At 36.3% G+C, this 21,015-nt stretch overlaps 1 protein-coding gene across 1 annotated transcript in view; it reads right to left on the bottom strand.

The window, feature by feature from the left end:
- Nucleotides 1-21,015, bottom strand: part of l(3)73Ah (polycomb group ring finger 3-like lethal (3) 73Ah) — a 143,563-nt gene that overhangs the window by 31,056 nt on the left and 91,492 nt on the right. Inside the window, exons 4-5 of the mRNA XM_090384801.1 lie at nt 9,406-9,502; nt 3,016-3,071 (exon numbers count right to left, since the gene is read on the bottom strand). Of these exons, the coding sequence (XP_090240927.1) occupies nt 3,016-3,071; nt 9,406-9,502 (153 nt within the window). The remainder of the gene's footprint in view (nt 1-3,015; nt 3,072-9,405; nt 9,503-21,015) is intronic.

Raw genomic sequence — 21,015 nt, 5'->3', positions numbered from 1 at the left:
CAAAACATTATGACTAGTGAGTTGTGATGCAAATCAAAGCGACTGCAGGTGAACTACGGCACGTGTGGGGATATGGTATAAAAAACACCTGATACTGAACTCCACTAATCAGTGCTACTCTTGTTCTTCAGATGGGAAAGGCAGCGGACTTAAGTGAGTTTGACAAAGGCCAAATTGTAATGGCCAGACAACTGGGTCAGAGCATATCCAAAATGGCATAGCTGGTGGGATGCTCGTTGTCAACCGTGATTAGTACCTACCGAAAGTGGTCCAAGGAAGGAAAACCCATGAAGTGCCGGCAAGTTGTTGGACAAACACGGTGCATCATTGCTCCAGGTGAGCGAAGGCTCTCCCAGATGGTACGTGGAACAGAAGGGCAACTGTGGAGCAACTCACTGGTAATTGGAATGTTGGTAACGAGAGTAATGTTTCACAACACAGTACGTCGAACCCTGCTGAAAATGGGGCTGCATAGCCGCAGGCCACTCCGAGTGACTGTGCTAACCACGGTTCACCAGCGACAGTGCCTACAATGGGCATGCTAGCATGGAAAATGGACCTTGAGTGATTGGAAAAAGGTCGTCTGGTCTGATGAATCACGTTTCTTGTTGCACCATGTGGATGGCCAGGTAAACGTGTGCATCGTTTACCTGGGCAAGTGATAGTGCCTGGATGCACTATGGGACAAAAACAAGCCAGTGGTGGCAGTGTCAAGCTTTGGACAAGGTTCTGCTGGGATACCCTGGGTCCAGTCAACCATGTGCTGGGCACTCTGATGTTTACTACCTACCAAAACATCATTGCTGACCAGGTACACCCTTTCATGGCAACGGTCTTCCCCTCTGGTAGTGCAGTGTTTCAGCAGGACAATGCTGGCATGCCACACCGTCAGACCGGACCGGACCAGACCAGACCATCATCCATGTATACTTTGACAGATATTACTTTGTTTATATGATTAATTTTTTATATTTAATTCACAATACTTACTTTTAATTAAAACATGCATTTGTCTCATTGGTGGAATGGAATATATTTGGAAAGTCTAAACCAATGAAGTGTAATAATGCGGACATGACAGAGCCCCAATCAAGTAAAATTGTCATGCGCATCTAATTATTCAAAAAATTAAAATCCACAAAATACATACAATCATGCTCTCAAAAATTTATGATTTATGATCATTCGCTATAACGAACATCACAATCATTCAAAATTTCTTAGTTACCAATAGATAAGAGTTCCTGATAAAAAGGAAATGCCAAACATGTAGTGAACATAATTGTAAGATTTAAATAAACTTTTAAAAAAATGTATTTATTACAATAATTATCAGGAAATTGTTGAACTGGGCAATAAAATGGACCTCAACCTTGATGTGACTGACGTGAGAGCTTTTGGACTCTTATTTTGAGGAATTAACAACTGATGAAATAACTGAAATAGAGACATCTAAATTCTGAAGTAACTGAAGCACCTGATATTCCACAGCCTCCCAGAACATTTACAATGCAGAAAATGGCTGCAGCTTTTAAAACAATTTCAGAGGGGTTGACAATCATTGAAGAAGACACAAATATGGAAAAGAATTGCAAAAGTGAAAAGAGACATTTATGACTGTCTAGCATGCTACAGTGAGATTTTTGAAAGAAAAAAAAAAAAAAAAAATCTAACTGTGCAATCTTCTATAAAACATATTTTAAAAAAGTGAAAAACCCAGCTGTTTCTTCATTATCAGATGCTCTTCCATCTACCTCATCTCTACACCTAGTGTCACTTAAGTGGAAAATTCTGATGAAGATATTGACGAATAAAAGTTGAATACATATGTATGTACAGTACATATATTATGTTAGTACTCATTTTCTTTATTTCTATTTTGTAACTCTGTTTTTAATTAAAATTAAGTACAATATCTTGTTTTTTTATTCTTTTTTATTTTATTTTACGTTATGTATTGTATACGATAAACCGTAATGCATACATACATTATAATAAAATGTATTGTATAGACTATTCAATGTTTAATACTTGGTTTTAATGCTTTAAAATAGCTGCTAATTTATACGATACGCATCATAAAAACTGAGGAACGCAAGATACACATAACGAACGTTAAGGAACAACTTCGTGAAAGGAACTCGTTCGTAAACCAAGAGTTGCCTGTATATACAATTAATATAACTGAATTAATTACAGAAACATATATTTATGAAAACATACAGGAGATTAAAATACATGGTCTATTAACAAACGATAAATCATGGTGAAAAATTGGCTGTCCTCAATAACATGAAAAGCCAACAATTACGAGGGCATATAAATAGACAAAAAATTTGCGCACGCACACGTTCTATTTTTATTTTATTTTATTATTATAATTTTTTGCTATAACATGGAATGTTTCCAGGACATAATAAAAAATATTCTAGTAATGATGGAACAAACACTGACCAGCAGCAGCACATTGACGAAGCTCCCGACATGCAAAGCATAAACTTAACTGAAATGTGTCACAATCTCAAATCTTCTATTAAAATTAACTGACATGCCCCATTAGAAATACAAATTTTACTGGCAACTTTATGGATCATTAAACATTGATCACTACTGATCTTATCACCAACAACTGAATCATTGGTTTTTGAAGTTGAAGGAGGGGGGGGGGGGGGAGAGAGAGAGAGAGAGAGAGAGAGAGAGAGAGAGAGAGAGAGAGAGAGAGAGAGAGAGAGAGAGAGAGAATCATCTTAGAAAGTTAAGTGGTCCACTTTAATCTTTGCAAACCACTAAAAATCCTTTGAATGACAAATAGCATTTTCCCTGAAACTACTTTTAACATTTTATTCCATTTTAAAATGAGTGATTGTACCAAGCAATGAATTTACATCAAATTTTGTTTCATATTAGGAAATAAACTGCAACAGAAATTAATTTTTGATTTTCAGTGTAACAAGAGCAATGAAATATATCTACTACATATGTAAAATCACATTTTAACTTGCTGTACAAACTTACTCTGTTGGAGGTTTGGAACAAGCTTATACACTATATCTTGCATTGTTCTGTCATAGCTGGAAGAAAAAAAAAAATTACAAAAAATAACCAACATGTATACCATTAATTATCAATTTATATATAATGTGCACAAAATATAAACAGTAATTTTTCCTGTTCAGATAAAGCGCAAGGTATTAACAACAATTAAATTAAAACAGCTAGAGATGATAATTTTGCACATATTAGCATTAGCATTAGTAGAGGCATTTGATGCAAGAAAGCAAGCTTATGCAGCATCAGCCAAAAAAAAAAAAAAAAACCCACTTCCACTTCACCCCTCTGTTTGTTCAAAATAGCTGTCCAGTTGAGCCTTAAACTTATTTAGGCTATCAACCTCCACCACAAGGGATGGAAGTCTGTTCCACCAACCAACCACCCGCTGGCTAAAGGCAAATTTCCGCACGTCTATCCTACATCTGTCTTTCCTCAATTTGAATTTATGCCCTCTCAGGTGATTTTTCTGAGCTAGAGGAAGAATCCCATCAGCATTGAGCATGCTTAAACCATTCAAGGCTTTATACACCTCTATCAGATCACCTCGCTGGTGCCTAGTCTCCAGACACTGTAATTTGCAAAACTTAAGCCTTTCTTCGTAAGAGCACCCCTTTGTTCCATTCACTAATCTTGTTGCCCTTCTCTGTACTCGTTCCAGCAGCTCTACATCCTTCTTGAAATGAGGCCTCCAGACCTGTATACAGTACTCTAGGTGTGGTCTGACCATTGCCCTATACAATGGAATAATCACCTCCTTATCCCCGCTGGAAAAATTCCTGTATATCATTGACAATACTCCATGAGCTACTCTTGCAGCCCGTCTGCACTGCTCAGAGAAATTCATATCTGCCTGCACAACCACCCCCAAGTCCCTTTCATTCTCTACCACTGTCAGTGTAGTACCACAGAGTTGATACGTTGCTCTGGGGTTGCTGTTTCCCATGTGTAGTACTTTACATTTGTCAATGTTAAACTTCATTTGCCACCTCTCAGCCCATCTGCTCAACCTTTCCAGATCCTGTTGCAGCAGCATAGTGTCAGTAGTGTCCTTGACAACCCTGCCAACCTTTGTATCATCTGCAAACTTGGACATTAAGCTTGATATACCATCATCAATATCATTTATAAATACAGAAAACAATAATGGACCCAACACTGAGCCCTGAGGGACTCCACTAATAACATTAGTCCACGATGAGCAGTGTCCATTGATTACCACTCTCTGTCTTCTCCCCCTCAACCACCCCTTTATCCATAGCAGCAATTTGCCTCCAATGTCACACTGCTCCAATTTGTGTAGCAGTCTTCCATGTGCAACAGTATCAAAAGCCTTTCTAAGATCCAAGTATATAATATCAAAGTTATTCCCTGCATCCAGTTCTTTTGTGACTGCATCATAGTATCCAATCAAGTTGGTCAGGCAAGACTTCCCCTTAACAAAACCATGCTGTGTCTGAGCTATAACTGAAGTCTTGTCTAAATGATCCTGCAGTGCTTCTTTAACCAGTGCCTCCATTAATTTTCCTGGAACAGAAGTTAAGCTCACAGGTCTATAATTACTTGTGTCAGCCTTTGATCCTCCTTTGTGAATTGGGGTCACATTTGCACATTTTCAGTCTATGGGTACCTCCCCTGAGTCCAAGGAAGCTCTCATAATTATGGCTAAGGGTTTGCTTACTTCCTTTGCTGCCTCCTTTAATATAACTGGATAGATCCCATCCACCCCGGGTGCCTTTCTTGTGTTTATCTTCAACAGTTTCTCCTCCACTTTACTCCCAGTTATTTCAAGATTCTGTAGCTTACTGCTAGAGCTGAATACACCTCTGGCATTCCCCTTGCTGAATAACTCCTCATGTGTGAATGTCGATGCAAAATATTCATTTAGTTTGTTAGCTACCTGAGCAGGATCATCAACAGTTGACCCATCAATATCAAGTGGACCAATCTGATTCATCCCCTTCCTTCTAGAGTTTACATAAGTAAAGAACTCTTTGCTGTTTTTCTTTGCATCCCTTGCCAAGGATTTCTCGTAATCTGCCTTCGCCTGCCTAACCTCCTTTGTAATTTGGTTGCATATCAACTTGTATCTATCATAGGCTTCTGTGTCATGTGTTAATTTGTAAGTATCCCATGCATTTTTCTTCTCTGCCATATGCCTCATTAGTTCATCTGACATCCATTTTGGCCTAAACCTTGAATAATATTTCTTAGTTGGTATGTAAAGCCTAGTAGCTTCCAAGATAAGTTCTTTGAATGCTTCCCATTTTGAATTTGCTGTTGGTAACATCATCAGTTGGTCCCACTGTATAGAATTTAAATACTGTCTGTCTCAGTCCATCGTAGTCGCCTTTACGGAAGCAATAACCCTTCCCTTTACCCCTAATGGTAGTTACCTCTTTGAGTAAATCCGACTTCAGCACACTGTGATCACTGCCACCTAGTGGTTCATTTATCTGCAGATTCTTAATGCATGAAGAATCACTGCTGATAATCAAATCAAGAGTATTACTCCCTCTAGTTGCCTCCCGAACATGCTGATGTAGAAAACAATCATCCAATAAATCCACAAAAGCCCTGCTAGTGTGTGAGTAACCAGCCCCCAAATTCCAGTCAATATCTGGGAAATTAAAATCTCCCATTATAAGACTCTCTGATTTACTGGCCCACTCTATTTCCCTGTACAGTTCCTTATTATACTCATCAGAGTCATTAGGCCTATAGCACACTCCTACTCTCAATTTTGATCTCCCAATGCTTATGTCACACCAAAGTGACACAACACTGCACTGTCCGGCGATGTCGACTGGCTTCACTTCCTTGGTTTTTATGTGTTTCTTAACTAATAGCATAACCCCTCCCCCCTTCCTATCCTGTCTATCCTTTCTGTAGACGTCGTACTCCCCAAATTGCAGTTCTGCATCTCTTATATCTGTGTGACACCATGTCTCTGATATCCCAACAATATCTGCCTTTGATGTTTTGAGCAATACCTCAAATTCATCAAATTTATTTACTATACTCCTAGCATTGGTGTACACGCAAGTATACCTGCACCTGTTTCTATTCTTAGCTACCCTAACACAACCCACGTGTTTACTTGTACCGCAATGGCTCGCAGCAGGCTCTGAAATACCATACATCTTGTTTTTCAGGCTTCTGCTCATTCTAATAGAAGCAGTGCAAGAATCTCTTTCACCTCTGCCAGTGGCTACTGTCAATCTATTGGTCTTTGTCTCCCCCCAACTAGCAGTTTTCCGACCCACCTAACACTGCCTCGATAGCATCAGCAAATATTCTTGCACCCTTTCTATTTAAGTGTATCCCATCCCTGTAGAAGCAATCTCTCCTGTTAACAAGTACAGTCCAGGCTGAAAAAAATTCTACCCCTTGAGCCTTGCACACACACATATATATATATATATATATATCTGATAATTAAAATAAATATGATATTTAAAATAAAAACATCAGCCAGTAGTACGGCAATAATGCAGAGCGAAACGAAACGCAAAATAATATAAAATAAACAAACAGGGAAGGGAAAATAGAGATAATAGGTAGTCGATAATCCCCTGTAAAATTTAGTCAATTAAGTCATTAAACCCAATTAATAAAAAATGTAAATTTAAAATAATGCCAATTATAAATAATTTAGCGGTACCCCCCTCGAAGGTACCAGTTCCAAAAAAAACGTGAAATATCACCAAAAAATATCACCACCCTTCCATTCTCCGATAGATCAACCTGCATTGGTTGATCTATCGGAGAATGGAAGGGTGGTTTGGTTCTTCGATATTTCTGCCTTTGCGATGATTTGTATGACGATTGAAATGCAGCGATTCCATGACCATTATTGGCCTCGTGGTCCTCTGTCGATATGGGGCATGATGGTCAGTCTATCATTTTGATATTTTAGTTTTTTGGTAGTTTCTTTAACCCTTTTTTGGTGATATTTCACGTTTTTTTTTGGTACTGGTACCTTCGAGGGGGGGGGGGGGGTACCGCTAAATTATTTATAACTGGCATTATTTTAAATTTACATTTTTTATTAATTGGGTTTAATGACTTAATTGACTAAATTTTACAGGGGATTATCGACTACCTATTATCTCTATTTTCCCTTCCCTGTTTGTTTATTTTATATTATTTTGCGTTTCGTTTCGCTCTGCATTATTGCCGTACTACTGGCTGATGTTTTTATTTTAAATATCATATTTATTTTAATTATCAGATATAATTAGGCATCATGTGGAGGATGTGCATTTGCTGCCTCTAATGATAGCTACATAGCCATATTTATTTATTTTTATTACTTTTGCCTAACTTTTACCTCACATAATATATATATATATTTTATCTCTTTGCATATTTAGTCAGATCATTGGCATGCTTTGTAGAGACCAGTACTGTCTATAAACTGAGACTAAATTCAAAACATTAATTCCCATCTCCATTAATAATTTGTAGCACTGAACTTCACCAGGAATGATGCACAAGTGCTATGCTTGGTCATCATTTGATGAATGTCAACTGTGATTCCAGTTTTGTCATTAACGTGGGCTCAAAGAGGAGCTATCAATGTAGTTGGGTCAAGTCTAGTGGCAAAGAGTTTCATTTTTTCTTGTGCTGTTTTTATGCGCAACTCTGTCAGTTCCAATGATGAAATCATTATCTATTTTTCAGGATTGTGTTTATTTTTGGCTATTGCTTTGCTTCCTTGGAGTGTCTGTGAGATTCAGATGGGCAGGTCTGCTCTCCAAAGGTCAGGAAGAAGCTTGTGATTTTCTGTGCACAGAATACTTGGGATTAGTGGTGGGATTTGCATCCTGTTTGTTATTAATGCTGGCAAAATCCAGATGCTGTGTTTGTCTCGTTCCAACACGAGCAGTATTGTTTCTATGCTGGATGGCAAGTGTTTGCTGACTTACGTGCTCAGGATGCATGTGTGCAGGTGGTGCAACCCAGGTTTGAAGCCTCATACAAGAGGTAATAGTCTTCCCACGAGCTTCGATTATCAATGTGTTGTCCCTTCAAATAATGTTGCTGCATGCACACCATGGCAAATGTGGCCACAGCGCAATGTATGAAGCCCATGTGCCACAGATTGAGGATAAAGTTCCTATTTGTCTGATCGACAGTCAGGCAGTCTGAGGGGGCGCCCATTAGTTCCTTTTCTACCACAGGGTGATTGTGTTGCCTGCTTCTCTTCAGTTGCTACATTTCTTCTTTTTTCGCGTGGGCAGCTCTTGACTAATGGCCTGATTTGATGGAGGGAGTTGGTTATATAGTTGTGACATGCATTAGGTGCCAGATGGATCCTCTTGTCTTACTAACTTCATTGGTTTGCATCGGAAGTGATACATCTTATTATGGCTAGTGTGGCTGTCTGTTTTCAACAGGGTTTCTTCGGGTAAAAGACTGTTTGTCAAGCATTCATTTTGCTTGTGTATTTTTCTTGATAACATCTGCAGCTCACTCTGCACTTTTGTCATCTGGGCGATCTGATTCTTTAGCATTTCCTGATTGGCGAGAGAAATGTCAATGATATCCAAAATGTTTTATGTGGTTTTGAATGTCAGCACTGTTTTGTTGGAAGATATTGCTGAGGATTTTGTGACCTTCATGTATATCACAGAGCATCGATAAAATCTTGTCCTGGTTATTCCTTGTAGGTGGGTTGTGCAGTGTTGGCAAGTGATGATATGCTCATAACTTCAATGTCAGGCAGCACAGCATTTGATTTTCTATGTGAGTCATTTGCAGGTTTACCTGGCGATGTTGTTGGGAGGTTGCCAATAGTTGATGAACAGTCATTGCATTCCCATTTTTATTTATTTGGATAGATGTGTGGAAGTTTGCCTTCAGCCAGTGGTTGGTTGATTGTTGGAACGGGCTTCCATCTGTTGTTGTGGAAGTGGATGGCTGAATAAATTCAAGGTAGAACTAGACAAATTCTTGAAGGGTATGGATGGGTGAACTGTGTAGGTTATTTTTATTTATTTATTTTTGATTGATGCTACATAAGCTTGCTTTCTTGGATCATTTGTCTTAACTACTAAGCACTGAGCCTCTTCCTTTCCTTGTAGAAAAGAGGCCATTACTGTACTGTGACACTAAAAGGCAGTACTTTTTGGGGTTTATGAATAGATTCTAACATGAATGCTTGGTTATCACAACAAAGAATCAAGAAAATTCTGATACTCACACATGAAACACCAGCTTGAGTGTTACACCTTAGTACCAAACATCAGCTTACAAGCATGCCGAAAAACATTTTATAACAATATATTTATCCAATAAACAGATAATTTTCAATCACACAAATAATAAAATATGAAAATTTTAATTTATTACCTGATATACTGTAATGGATGGCTCTGATGGATAACTATTTCACAAGTTGGACAAGTATTATTATCTTCTAAGTGTTTTACCAGACAGCTTTTGCAGACTAAAAAAAAGTAATAATAAACAATTAAGGATCTTAGAGATTACAAAGTGCATAATTTTAGCAATTTCTACAGTTATTAATGATATTACCTTGAGATGTGTTTAGTCGTGAAACCAAACAAGTTGAGTAAACATTATGGACTGCACTAATTTCAGGTACATTCAATTTTCTGTGATTAACAGAAGTGAATATAAATAACTAAACTCTCCACTAATTAATTAATCATTAATTAATATATAAAAAATCATTTTTACTTTGCTACACAACTCAGTAATATTCACTCAACATTTTGCAATATTTCAATAAAATAATTTAATTGTAACATGTACTTAAAAAAAAAAAAAAAAAAACAGAATACCATTTTAAAACTTCCTCACAACGCACGCCATTTTGAGTTATGTCCTGAATGCATGTTATTCATGCTGATCAAATATGCAATCAGTCAGGTTAATTAATGCTAAAGCCATCTTTTAGCTGTATACAAACTGGAAGATAAACAATTGGTGCTATAATATAAAAATATATACATATAAAAGATACTATATGAAATGACATACATTAATTAATACATTGGTCAAGATCCTGTGAAGACATCCAATCTTTATAAGACTTTGCAACACACAAAATGAACCCTCTCTACATGAATGCTCTCCAAAAATACATACAATACTCAAGATATGGCCTAATCAAAGAGTTCTACAATGGAATAACCATCTCCATCCCTACTAGCAAAATTCCTGTATATCATAGATAAAACATTATGTGCCATTCTAGTACAGTAGTCTGTCTACACTATTGAGGGCGCCTCCGTAGCCAGGTGGGAAGGAGCAGCAGTGCGTAGCACACGCTTCTTGATTAGACCGGGGTTCGAGCCCGTCACCACCAAATACGGAGGATGCGGAAAGGTCAGGGAATGACCACCGCATATCCTGGAGCAATATGGCCTTAGTTGCTAATGCTCCTAAAAACTAAAATAAAAACAAAAATAACAACAACACTATTGAGAGAACTTCATGACAAACTGCACAATTACTCCTAAGTCATTTTCACCATCAAATGCTATAAGTTCGTTGCTTCCCAAGTAATATAATAATCTGAGATTAATATTATCCATATGCAAAACCCAAATGTTCATTTCTCAGTGTTATACTTTTAACTGCTATTTTTTCAGACTAACTGAATAATTTACCTAGTCTTACTGAAGCTTCGATTAGCATCTTTAACAACTCTTCTAACCTTTGTATTACAAAAATGAACACCAAGCCTATCATGCCTTAAATGTCATTAAAAAATAACAATCCTGTGGAATTTCACTTAAAGACTCCAGTCCACCCAGAGAAATACCTATTTACAAACACCCCGAATCTTCTATTACTTAGCCAATTTTTTATCCAGTGTGGCACTTTACTACAAATGGCAAACCATTCAATTATATAAAAGACATTCATGTAGGGTAGTATCAGAAGCCTTTCTACAGTGTAATATACTAAGGTAAAATAATTCTTTGCATCCAATTCTTTTGTGACAATCTAACAATAGCTTATCAGGTTAGTTAAGACATGATCTCTCTTTAACAAAACTACAGTGTTTCTCATACAATTCCCGTTCTGTCCAGATGATTCTACAGTACATTCTTAATCATGGCTTCTATAATTTTCCTTCAAACATAGGTTAAAATTACAGGTCTGTATTAATTCCCTATCCTTGTAAACTGAAGAGACACATTTTAATAGAGTATGGCAATCTGTCATACTGCTTCCTTCAATATCAGTTTGCAAATCACTTTGTACATTTTTCCCATTTAAGCATGACAATTTCTCTACCAGTACATTTTTAGTGATCATGCAATCTTCTAGTTCACGATAACTGTTATCAGGACTACCAGCACTTTCTAGTATAAAAGAATGCTTACACATATCGATGCAAAAAATTTATTAGCTCATTAGCTATCAGTTTAGGATCAAAGATGTCACCAATGTTATACCAGTAGACCAATATGGTTCAAGTCCCTTCTCTCTAGTCAAAACATGTTCTTTATTTTTTCCCACTTTGCTGATGCTTTCTCAAAGTCTGCCTCGGCATTTTGCACCACTTGATAATTTCTATTCATCCTATGAAAGATTTCTGTCACTGACTTCATCAATTCAGTGGTTATACACTGGTTTAGACCTGAAACAATGCCTTTAGGAGGTATAAGAAATGAGTAGAGTCTAGAATTCTCTTCTCTGAACACCCATTTAACATTCATACTCATTACACTGAATTCAAATAATGCTTAAGGCAATCATGATTTTCCTTAAAAAAATTAAACCCTTGCCTTCACCCCTGGCAAATGGTTCCCAATTCAGAATGCTAATTCAGCACTTCTTTGCTAATGAAAAAAAGTTCTGAATATCAGTTGAATCCTTAGAAACAATGAGATAGAGTACATTTCTCTCTCATCTGGCATCCCTTACCTGTTAATGTAAGAGGCAGTCATTAAATCAATCAAGAAACAAGCTACCTTTCTGAGAGTATCACATCCACAAGTCCAAAATACAGTGATAGAATTGATTTTCAGTATTACATTAGCAAAACATTATCATTATGTAGAAATGTTAGCTTAGCTAAGATTTTTCTGTCTATTTGGATTATCTTAGACATTATTTCAAAGAAGGCTGTTACAACTTTGCCCTCTTAGAAATGTTGAGCCAGAGTTTTGTTTATAACAATGGCCCTGCTGACTAAACTTGGCTGTCAAGGGCATTTCCAAAGAGTTTCACCAGAAAGATTTGAACTCAGTTCCTCATCCCAACTGAATATTCTCTTGCACTCAGTATTGCTATGAGGAACTGTTAAAATGTCAAACATAACTTGGGATAATTTGTTATATTTCTAGCCTCCTTGTGCACCTAATAGCTTCTGATAGATTCTTACACTGAAATTGACAGAATATTGCGGTGAAACATCTGTTTTGTCTATTTCTTTATTTTCAATGATACCAAAAGTACTGGAAACTTGATAACAAAAAAAAAAAAAAAAACACATCTCAAATTTGAAAATTGCACATGAAATCTGTGATACCTCATCATTTATAAGAGCATTTTTCCCATGGGAAGTTATGCACTCACATGCAGCAATAAAGAATTTCCTCACTGAACAGAAGAACACATTCTCTTGTTTTAAAACTGTGAATAAGTCAGAATCAATCTTCTGAATTAGTTTGCTATGACAATCAACTTCCAAAATGGAAGCAGAAAGTTTGAAACTATTGGTATAACAAATTTACATATTACATTCTTTAATATATTTAGGGATAACAACCTTGGTAAATTGATGCAAAGCACATCAATTGAAGAGCTATATATGATTGTTTTGTTTAAGCTGGTAAACAAAACAATCATAACAAATGAAATATGACAGACTTTCTACATGAGTGAGGATGGCCTGCTGCACTGTTGTTGTTATAGTAGTTTTAGGAGCATCAGCAGCTAAGGTCATATCGCTCCATATATATTGTCTGTTAATTGTGTGTATTCAGTGATCAATTTTCTGTTTGCCAGACAAAATAGTGAAGTTTTCGGGAAGGGGAATCATGCTACCCTCGCCTGAGACTGACCGACTAACTCATCCATGTGAAAAAGGCCCAAAAAAATTCCTCACATTATCGATGGGACTCAAACTCGGGTCTTTTCCACCCAATGTGAGGAGGATGATGATTCTACCAACTGTGCTATCCACGAAGGCATCTGCATATATATGCAGAGGCACTTATTGTCTTCACAATGTCTATCTGCATGTAATAACCAGACTCTCAATGGATGGATTTTCATGAAATTTTACATTTTGGTTTATTAGAAAGATTTGTGAAACTATCCCTTATTTCATTTAAATTGAACAAACAGAAAGCCAGCAATTATTATTTCTTTTTGTACATATGACATAGGCTACCCATATACCGAATAGTACAGCACTGAATATTGCTTTTTGCTGCCATGCAGCGATTGAAAGAATGATTGGACAACATGGTGGACACACAGACACAATGTTCTCAGTTCAATCATAAAAGTTGTTGCAATTTGAAAAGTTGCGTTTTTGCTGACAGATTACTAAATACATAAATCATGAATCTATTTGCTTGTCATACTAATCACAGAGAAAAACATTAAATGTTATATTTCAATTGCTATTAAAATACAGGAATAAATAACCATACCATATTATTAAAACAGTGACAGCATATACTACTACAACTGTTTAATTTATTAAATCACAGAGCCTGAAATACACGTAGCATTTCGCTGCTATGATTACAAAGTATTGCGAGGGGTGCATGTTACAATAAACATGGAGTAAATACGACCGTGTGAAGTATGTGCAATAAAGCAAAAACAGTTAATTTTGGAAGAAGATAATTATTTATTTTTCACTTCTATTAATTGCAGAAAAAGAAATAACCCAATTTAAGAAATAAAAACCAGATGTTACTGAAATGCAATATACTGAATACATTAACTTGCTTAGTAGAATGCTTTCACCAATGTTTGTGATTTGGAACGTTTTTCTTTGAGGGGGTTCATAAATTTGTCTTCTTTTAAAACTTCTTTAGGACCACAAACTAGACAGAAGGTGGCACCACCCATTACAATACAATATAACTTGGAATCACTTTTAGAATTTGAAAATGGTACATTTTCAAATTCTAAAAGTGATTGGTGAAATTGCACAAAGAGGGGGTCCCCCCCCTTTGTGCAATTTCACCAATGAAAAACATTTCCGAACAATATGCTTGCAGGAGTAGCACAAGTCAGAGGAAGATTATATTCTATGATAAATGATGCAAATAAACATTCCGAACGCAAGACAAGAATAACTGTCATTGTAAAATACTACAACTATTTTTCATCCGATTCTACACAGTGCATGTCGTCTTTCATGTTTATTTGTTTGTAAATGTCTAATAACAAAACGTTTTTCACTTCTGGAAACTGAAATATCATATCTACATACACTGCAAAAAAGCAAATATTTACCATTTCCAGATTTTATAATAAATGGAAAATCTTGCATATATGTCTTCTAAAATTTTATGCATTATTCCTTTGCAATTTTACTGAAGTATTAATACTGTTAATTACCTTCATACTGCACATGTATGAAATATTATGGTCACACATTACAGAGAATAATGGTGTTTACTGTGTTCCAAGTTGTATACATTATACAATATACGAAGTGTAGTAATAAAGTTCCCAGACTGGTACTGTTGCAGTCATATCAGATGTTTGAAAATAAACAGAAGTGGTACAGATAATGACCAGTAGGCTGACGGGTTGCAAGTGATAATCAGTTTGCTGTGAAGGTATTTCTGACAAAATACTGCATTGTATGGATCAACCATCGAACCTACTCTCCCATCTTTGGATGCCTTCATTGGCTATTTTTCAGAAACTTTTAACTTTCAGAACAGTAATTGAATAAGTGCATTCAATCGGGGCGATTACTTTGAATAAAAATAGATCCATTTTTGAGTTCCTTCACTGTGTATTTTTTATTGCACCAGTCTGGGAAATTCACTACCATACCTTGTATGTGGAAGGACTTCTTTAAAGAAAATAAGCAGAAATTTGCAGATATTTAAAATTTTTAAATTTTTTATGATAGGGAATCCATTGTAAATTCAGAACATTGGCAGCTATGGATAGACTCTGTAATTCCTGTATTTACCACATTCCAATTCTGACTCCAATACTTTGGAATAACACCATGTTTTTGATTCTTCTATTATATTGACATTAGTTGATTTAATAAGTACTTCAAATTCATCAAATTTATTGACTATACTCCTGGCATTAGTTTAGGAATGTGTAGGACACTGCCCTCTTATTTACAAAGTTTCTTATGGCAGTGCTCATATCAGAATTTTCCAATTGGATATTCCTATACTACAAGCAATCTTTGTACAACTGTTGTCCATTAACTTCCCATGGTTCCATACTCTTACAGATAGTTTAATCTCTCTGAGTTAGTGTTATAAGTACCCACAGCCTTGTAACTTCCCTACCATGAATCAAATATACCTATGCTTTTAGCTGCGATAAAATTTTTGATCCCAGTATTCCTCCTCTCGATACCGGTTTCTGAAAATTACAACTGCTCTTAATAACATCAGCAAATATTCTTTCACCTCTTCTATTCTAGTGTATCCTATCTCTACAGTGAAAATAGTCCCTTCTGTCAACAAGTGCAGGTGATATCCATGATGAGCAAATTCTATCCCATGAGCCCAGCACAATCCTTCCAGACTTAAGTTCACTAGTGACAATACTCAGATCAGATGCTCCCTCACATCATGCCTGGATACAACTATACAACTGAACACTTCCACACTGATTTTAACATTATCCCATAACTACAATATCATTTGACCCTATATGCTTAATATTATTAACAACTGCATATACAGCAATATCTTCTATACCCTTGAAAGATAACTATTCCATATAATCAACTTTTTCAGCTACCAAATATATCTTCATTTTATTCCACCTATCCTTGTTAATGTTGCTGCAATCAGATATAAAGTTGTGTGGACCACTGAGTAACTGCTCATGCCTCCGATTTAATTATCTCCAAGGCATCAAAAATTATTTCTTCAGGCACCCAACCCCTCTACCAAAACAGTGATTTTTTTTTCTACTTTATTATCTGACTCTTTACTTGACACACACACACACACACACACACACACACACACACACACACACACACACACACACACACACACACACACACACACAGTGGAAGCAATAAGATGATCCATGGGAGAACTGCGACAGTAATTCTCGTGCCATCGTGAGTTACACTAACCTTTCTGACTTTTGTTCTAACCCCAGTTACAACTAAAAAAAAAAAACAGTTAACTTGACAAAATATATGTTCACGTCTTTCCTTTTGTACAGCGCCATATTATCCCCTATTGGCAGATTTTGGAATTTTTTTTTTTTTTTTTTTCACGGGATCTTTCCCCCATGGCTTGAATAGTTTACTTACTAATTTTGGTGGCATTCCGCTTATTACTTAGCGCTACACAGAGCTCTGAATACGGATACTTTAATTGTGGCCACCCTGTATGTGTCAGCTACTCCCCGCATCAAACACAATTTTGTCTTGCTTTTCCAACTCATCTATCCTTGTCCATTTGTGAAGAATTGCAACAGCAGCCTTTTGCCTTTCCAAATCCTCAATTTCAGTTTTAAGGCATTTTAGTCTTGCACTCCACACGTCCTTGATTTTTATGTTCTTTAACTCCATTTCAAATTGTGCTTCATGTGGGCTAAAAATTAAAGAGCCGCAGGTTGCCGACCCCTGATGTAGGAAATGATTAAGAATGCAATACATCATCATTGAAATACAAATAGTATTCTTGAGGGAACGCCGCATAGTTTGTTTGTTATTTGGTTTTTAGGAGCATTAGCAACTAAGGCCATATTGCTCTGGGGATATGCGGTGGTCATTCCCTGACCTTTCCACATCCTCCGTATTTGGCGGCACGGGCTCGAACCCTGGTCTAATTAAGAAACGTGTGCTACGCACTGCTGCTCCTGCCCACAGAGGCACCGCCGGCCGCATAGTTTGTAAAGGTAAAATCTTGTTTAACCAACCTGATAAACTATGAAGTGTCACTAATGAGTTGGATGTAGGAAATAATTTTGAAATTATTTATATGGACTTCAGCAAACTTAACTCCACAAGAAATTGCTTTATAAACTGGAACATACTGAGATCATGATCATGATTCTTAGATGGATTACAGGAGGCAAATAATTGTGATTCATGGTTATCTACTGAAGATACCGTAATCATCACTCACAGATGGTTACTGTATTTACCCATGTTTCTGATTTTCTTAAATGACACTAAACAAGGATACAGGGCAATGTCAAATTTTAAGATGAAATGAAGACTTGGAGAGTGGATAATTATTAGCATCAAGTAGCTTTCTTTCAGAATGGCTTGGATGGGATGGTCACAGAAGTGGCAGCTATGTTTTAATGTTGCAAAACGTGACTTTCAACAAATGGGAAATAATAAACCCAAAGTAACTTGTACAATTCAAGGGGCTGTTACTGAAAGGGAATTACAATACAAGCAGGTGTAAAGTTTTCATTCTTTAAGTAGTATAGATATGTGGCAAGGAGAGCCCATGGTGTCCTGTTAATTAATGGAAAAACTGTAGAGAATGGGAGTTATAATTCCACTATATAAAGCAATTGCGAGACCACACGTGACATGAAACTACATCTTGGTATATGGGTAACATGTAAAAACAAAAAAAAAAAAAGGGCAAACAATAAGGTTGGAGAGATCGGTAAAAAGTCATCCTTACTAATAAGCAAGACTTCAAATATGTGAGCTACAGAACTTGGAAACCAGATACCTCAGAGGGTACCACTGACTAAGTTGTGTGTTCTGAGTAGGCACAATAAAATAAGTGAAGTGCATACGTGTGGCTATTAAATAATGAGACTGTTTCAATAAAATAAATATAATGAAATATTTCGTATGTTACAAGTTATCACATTCAAAATAATTGCTTTTGGCTTGCACACACACTGTTCTTTAAGCCCCAATATCATTTTTGTAGTTTTTTTCTAAATCTTCAATGGACTGAAAAGTTTAGGGAAGAGAAAAAAAGATGTTCCTGCATTACCACTTTCATCACTGACCCCATTATTTTTCCTGGGAACAGGTCAAGCTTACAGGTCTATAATTACTTCTCCTGTTGTTCCCCTTTACAAAGGGGAGATATTCACACATTTCCAATCCATAGAAACCTCTTGAATTCAAGGATGCTGTCATAATTAGGGCTAGAGAATCTTATGTAGTGCAAAACTGTGTTATACGGGACTAAAAACCAGTACAAAAAGGGTGGGTTGCATTCCAAAAGCTACCAGAAACACACCATTTTATTTTTATAACTATTGGAAACTTAATTTTTATTAAAAACAGTAATAACTGAACAAATGTCTAACAAACTGCGATACATATATGTCAGGTTATGTATGTTCATTTAATTTTCTTCCTCTTCATCGCTGCTAAGCACAATCAAACAAGAACATTTTCTCTGTTGCAGCTCTGTTCACAAAAGGGAATTATTGTTTATTTCGCGTCGTGTCATACCTTCTCCATTGAGAAGCATTATCGAGAAATAAACAAAAACTAATGCAAGATACAGTGCGGGAAGCTAGTTTGTTTTTCTACCATAAGAAAATAAAAATAAAACAGTTTATCTCAAACGTTTATTATTACAACAATTGAAATATTTTCTAACATTATGCACTCCGTAGGACACCAGCCACACGGCATTTATTATGTACTTGCAGATCAGTTTGGTTGGTTTTTTTTAGGAGCATTAGCAACTAAGGCCATATTGCTCAGGGAAATGTGGTGGTCATTCCTTGACCTTTCCGCATCCTCTGTATTTGGTGGTGACGGGCTCGAACCCCGGTCTAATCAAGAAGCGTGTGCTACGCACTGCTGCTCCTTCCCACCTGGCTACGGAGGCGCCTGCAGATCAGTTGCTCTTGATTTGTGTGTTAACATGCAGACTCCCGTGTATCTCCCGCCATTAATTACTGTGTATACTAATTAATTACATTAATTTCTTATATATTATTATGTAATTATTAACTATAGAAGTGTATCTGATAGTGCCTCTGGTAAAAAAAGAAAAGTGATAACGTTAGATGAAAAAATTGAAGTCATAAAAAGATTTGAAGATGGTGAGAGTAAAATACAATTTCTCGACATCTTGGAATGCCTGAATCAACGGTTCGGACAATTTTAAGTAAAGCCAGTGCATATAAGGAAAAAGGTAAGCTTGCTTCATCATCAGCATGCACACAAATTATAAGAAATAGAAGTGTTACGATGATTGAGATGGAAGGTCTTTTGGCCATTTGGATAGAAGACTGCAATCAAAAAAGAATTCCAATCTGTACAACGACCATAAAAACAAAAGCCTTGAGTATTTTTGCAATGTTAAAGGAAGAGTCAACAATAGAAAACTTGGGTAGAGCGGTAACTGAAGAAAATTTCACTGCCAGTAAAGGCTAGTTTGAACGTTTTAAGAAAAGAACAGGACTGTATAATGTTGCATTGACTGGAGAAGCAGCAAGTGCAGATAAAGATGCAGCCATGAAATATCTCCAAATTTTAGAGAAAATTGTTGATGACTGTGGCTACACAGATCAACAAATATTTAATGTTGATGAAACAGGCCTTTTTTTTAAATGAATGTCAAAAAAAAACCTTTCTAGCAAAAAAAAAAAAGGCTCAACCAGGCATAAAGTTTCCAAAGATAGAATAACACTTTTATTGGGAGGCAATGCAGAAGGCGATTTGAAATTAAAACCCATGATTACCTATAGAAATGAAACTCCCAGATCTTTCGGTAAAGGATTTAATACAGTAAACCTACCTGTTGTTTGGCACTCTAATAGAAAAGCTTGGGTCACAAAAGCTTTATCTGAAGAGTGGTTCACTAGCTACTTTTGTCCGAAAGTTAAGGCCTACTGTGAAGAAAATAATCTTGCATTCAAAATATTATTAATTTTAGACAATGCCCCGGGGCCACCCACCAGCACTTTCTGATTTGTGTGAAAACATGAAAGTTATTTTTTTACCTCCAAATACGAAAAGTCTTTTACAGCCTATGGATCAAGGCATAATCACTACTTTTAAGGCCTATTATTTATGCAGAACATTTGCGCAAGCAACTAAAGCAACAACTCGAGATGGTGCAGTTTCTTTAGCTGAATTTTGGAGAAATTACATCAGGAATGCAATAGACAATATTCATAAGTCTTGGTCTGAAGTAACATCCAGCAATATGAGAGCAGTTTAGAAGCATATTTTGCCACATTGCGCAAATTATTTCTGTAGTTTCACTCATGTCAACACTGTTATTGATGAAATAGCAAATATTGGAAGAGATCTAGGCTTTGATGAAATCAACAACTGTGATGTTCGTGAATTGCTGGAATCACATTCAGAACAATTAAGCAATTCTGACCTCCTTAATATTGATGAACAATGAGCATATGACGAGGTGGAAATTTGCGAGGAAGAAAATGTTCAAGAAGAGAAGTCGACATTAAAAGAACTTGAAGGAATATTTCGCACAGCTGAAAATTTGAAGCAACTAATAATGGATGCAGACCCAGATATCGAGCACAGTATGCAAATTCGCAGGAACATTGAAAAAGATGTATCGATAGAAACAAATTTATGATGAAAGGAAGAAAGAAAGTCTGCACAAACCAGCCTTTTGAAATATTTTACAAAGAAATAAAGTGAGTTATATATTGTAATTTTTTAATTTCAATAAACTTTTGATTACTGTACTGCAAATATTTATAATTATCCTTTGTACTGCTGTACATTAAATTGCCATAAAAAATCGTATTTTAAAAATATTGATTGGTATATTGTAGGTCTTGGAATGAAATAGGCTATTTTGCATTGATTAT

Source organism: Mastigoproctus giganteus, chromosome 11 (assembly GCF_048544385.1).
Source record: "Mastigoproctus giganteus isolate SK-2022 chromosome 11, ASM4854438v1, whole genome shotgun sequence".
NCBI lineage: Eukaryota > Metazoa > Arthropoda > Arachnida > Uropygi > Thelyphonidae > Mastigoproctus > Mastigoproctus giganteus.
The sequence above is the reverse complement of the archived record's forward strand: the minus strand, read 5'-3'. Positions and strand labels throughout refer to the sequence as shown.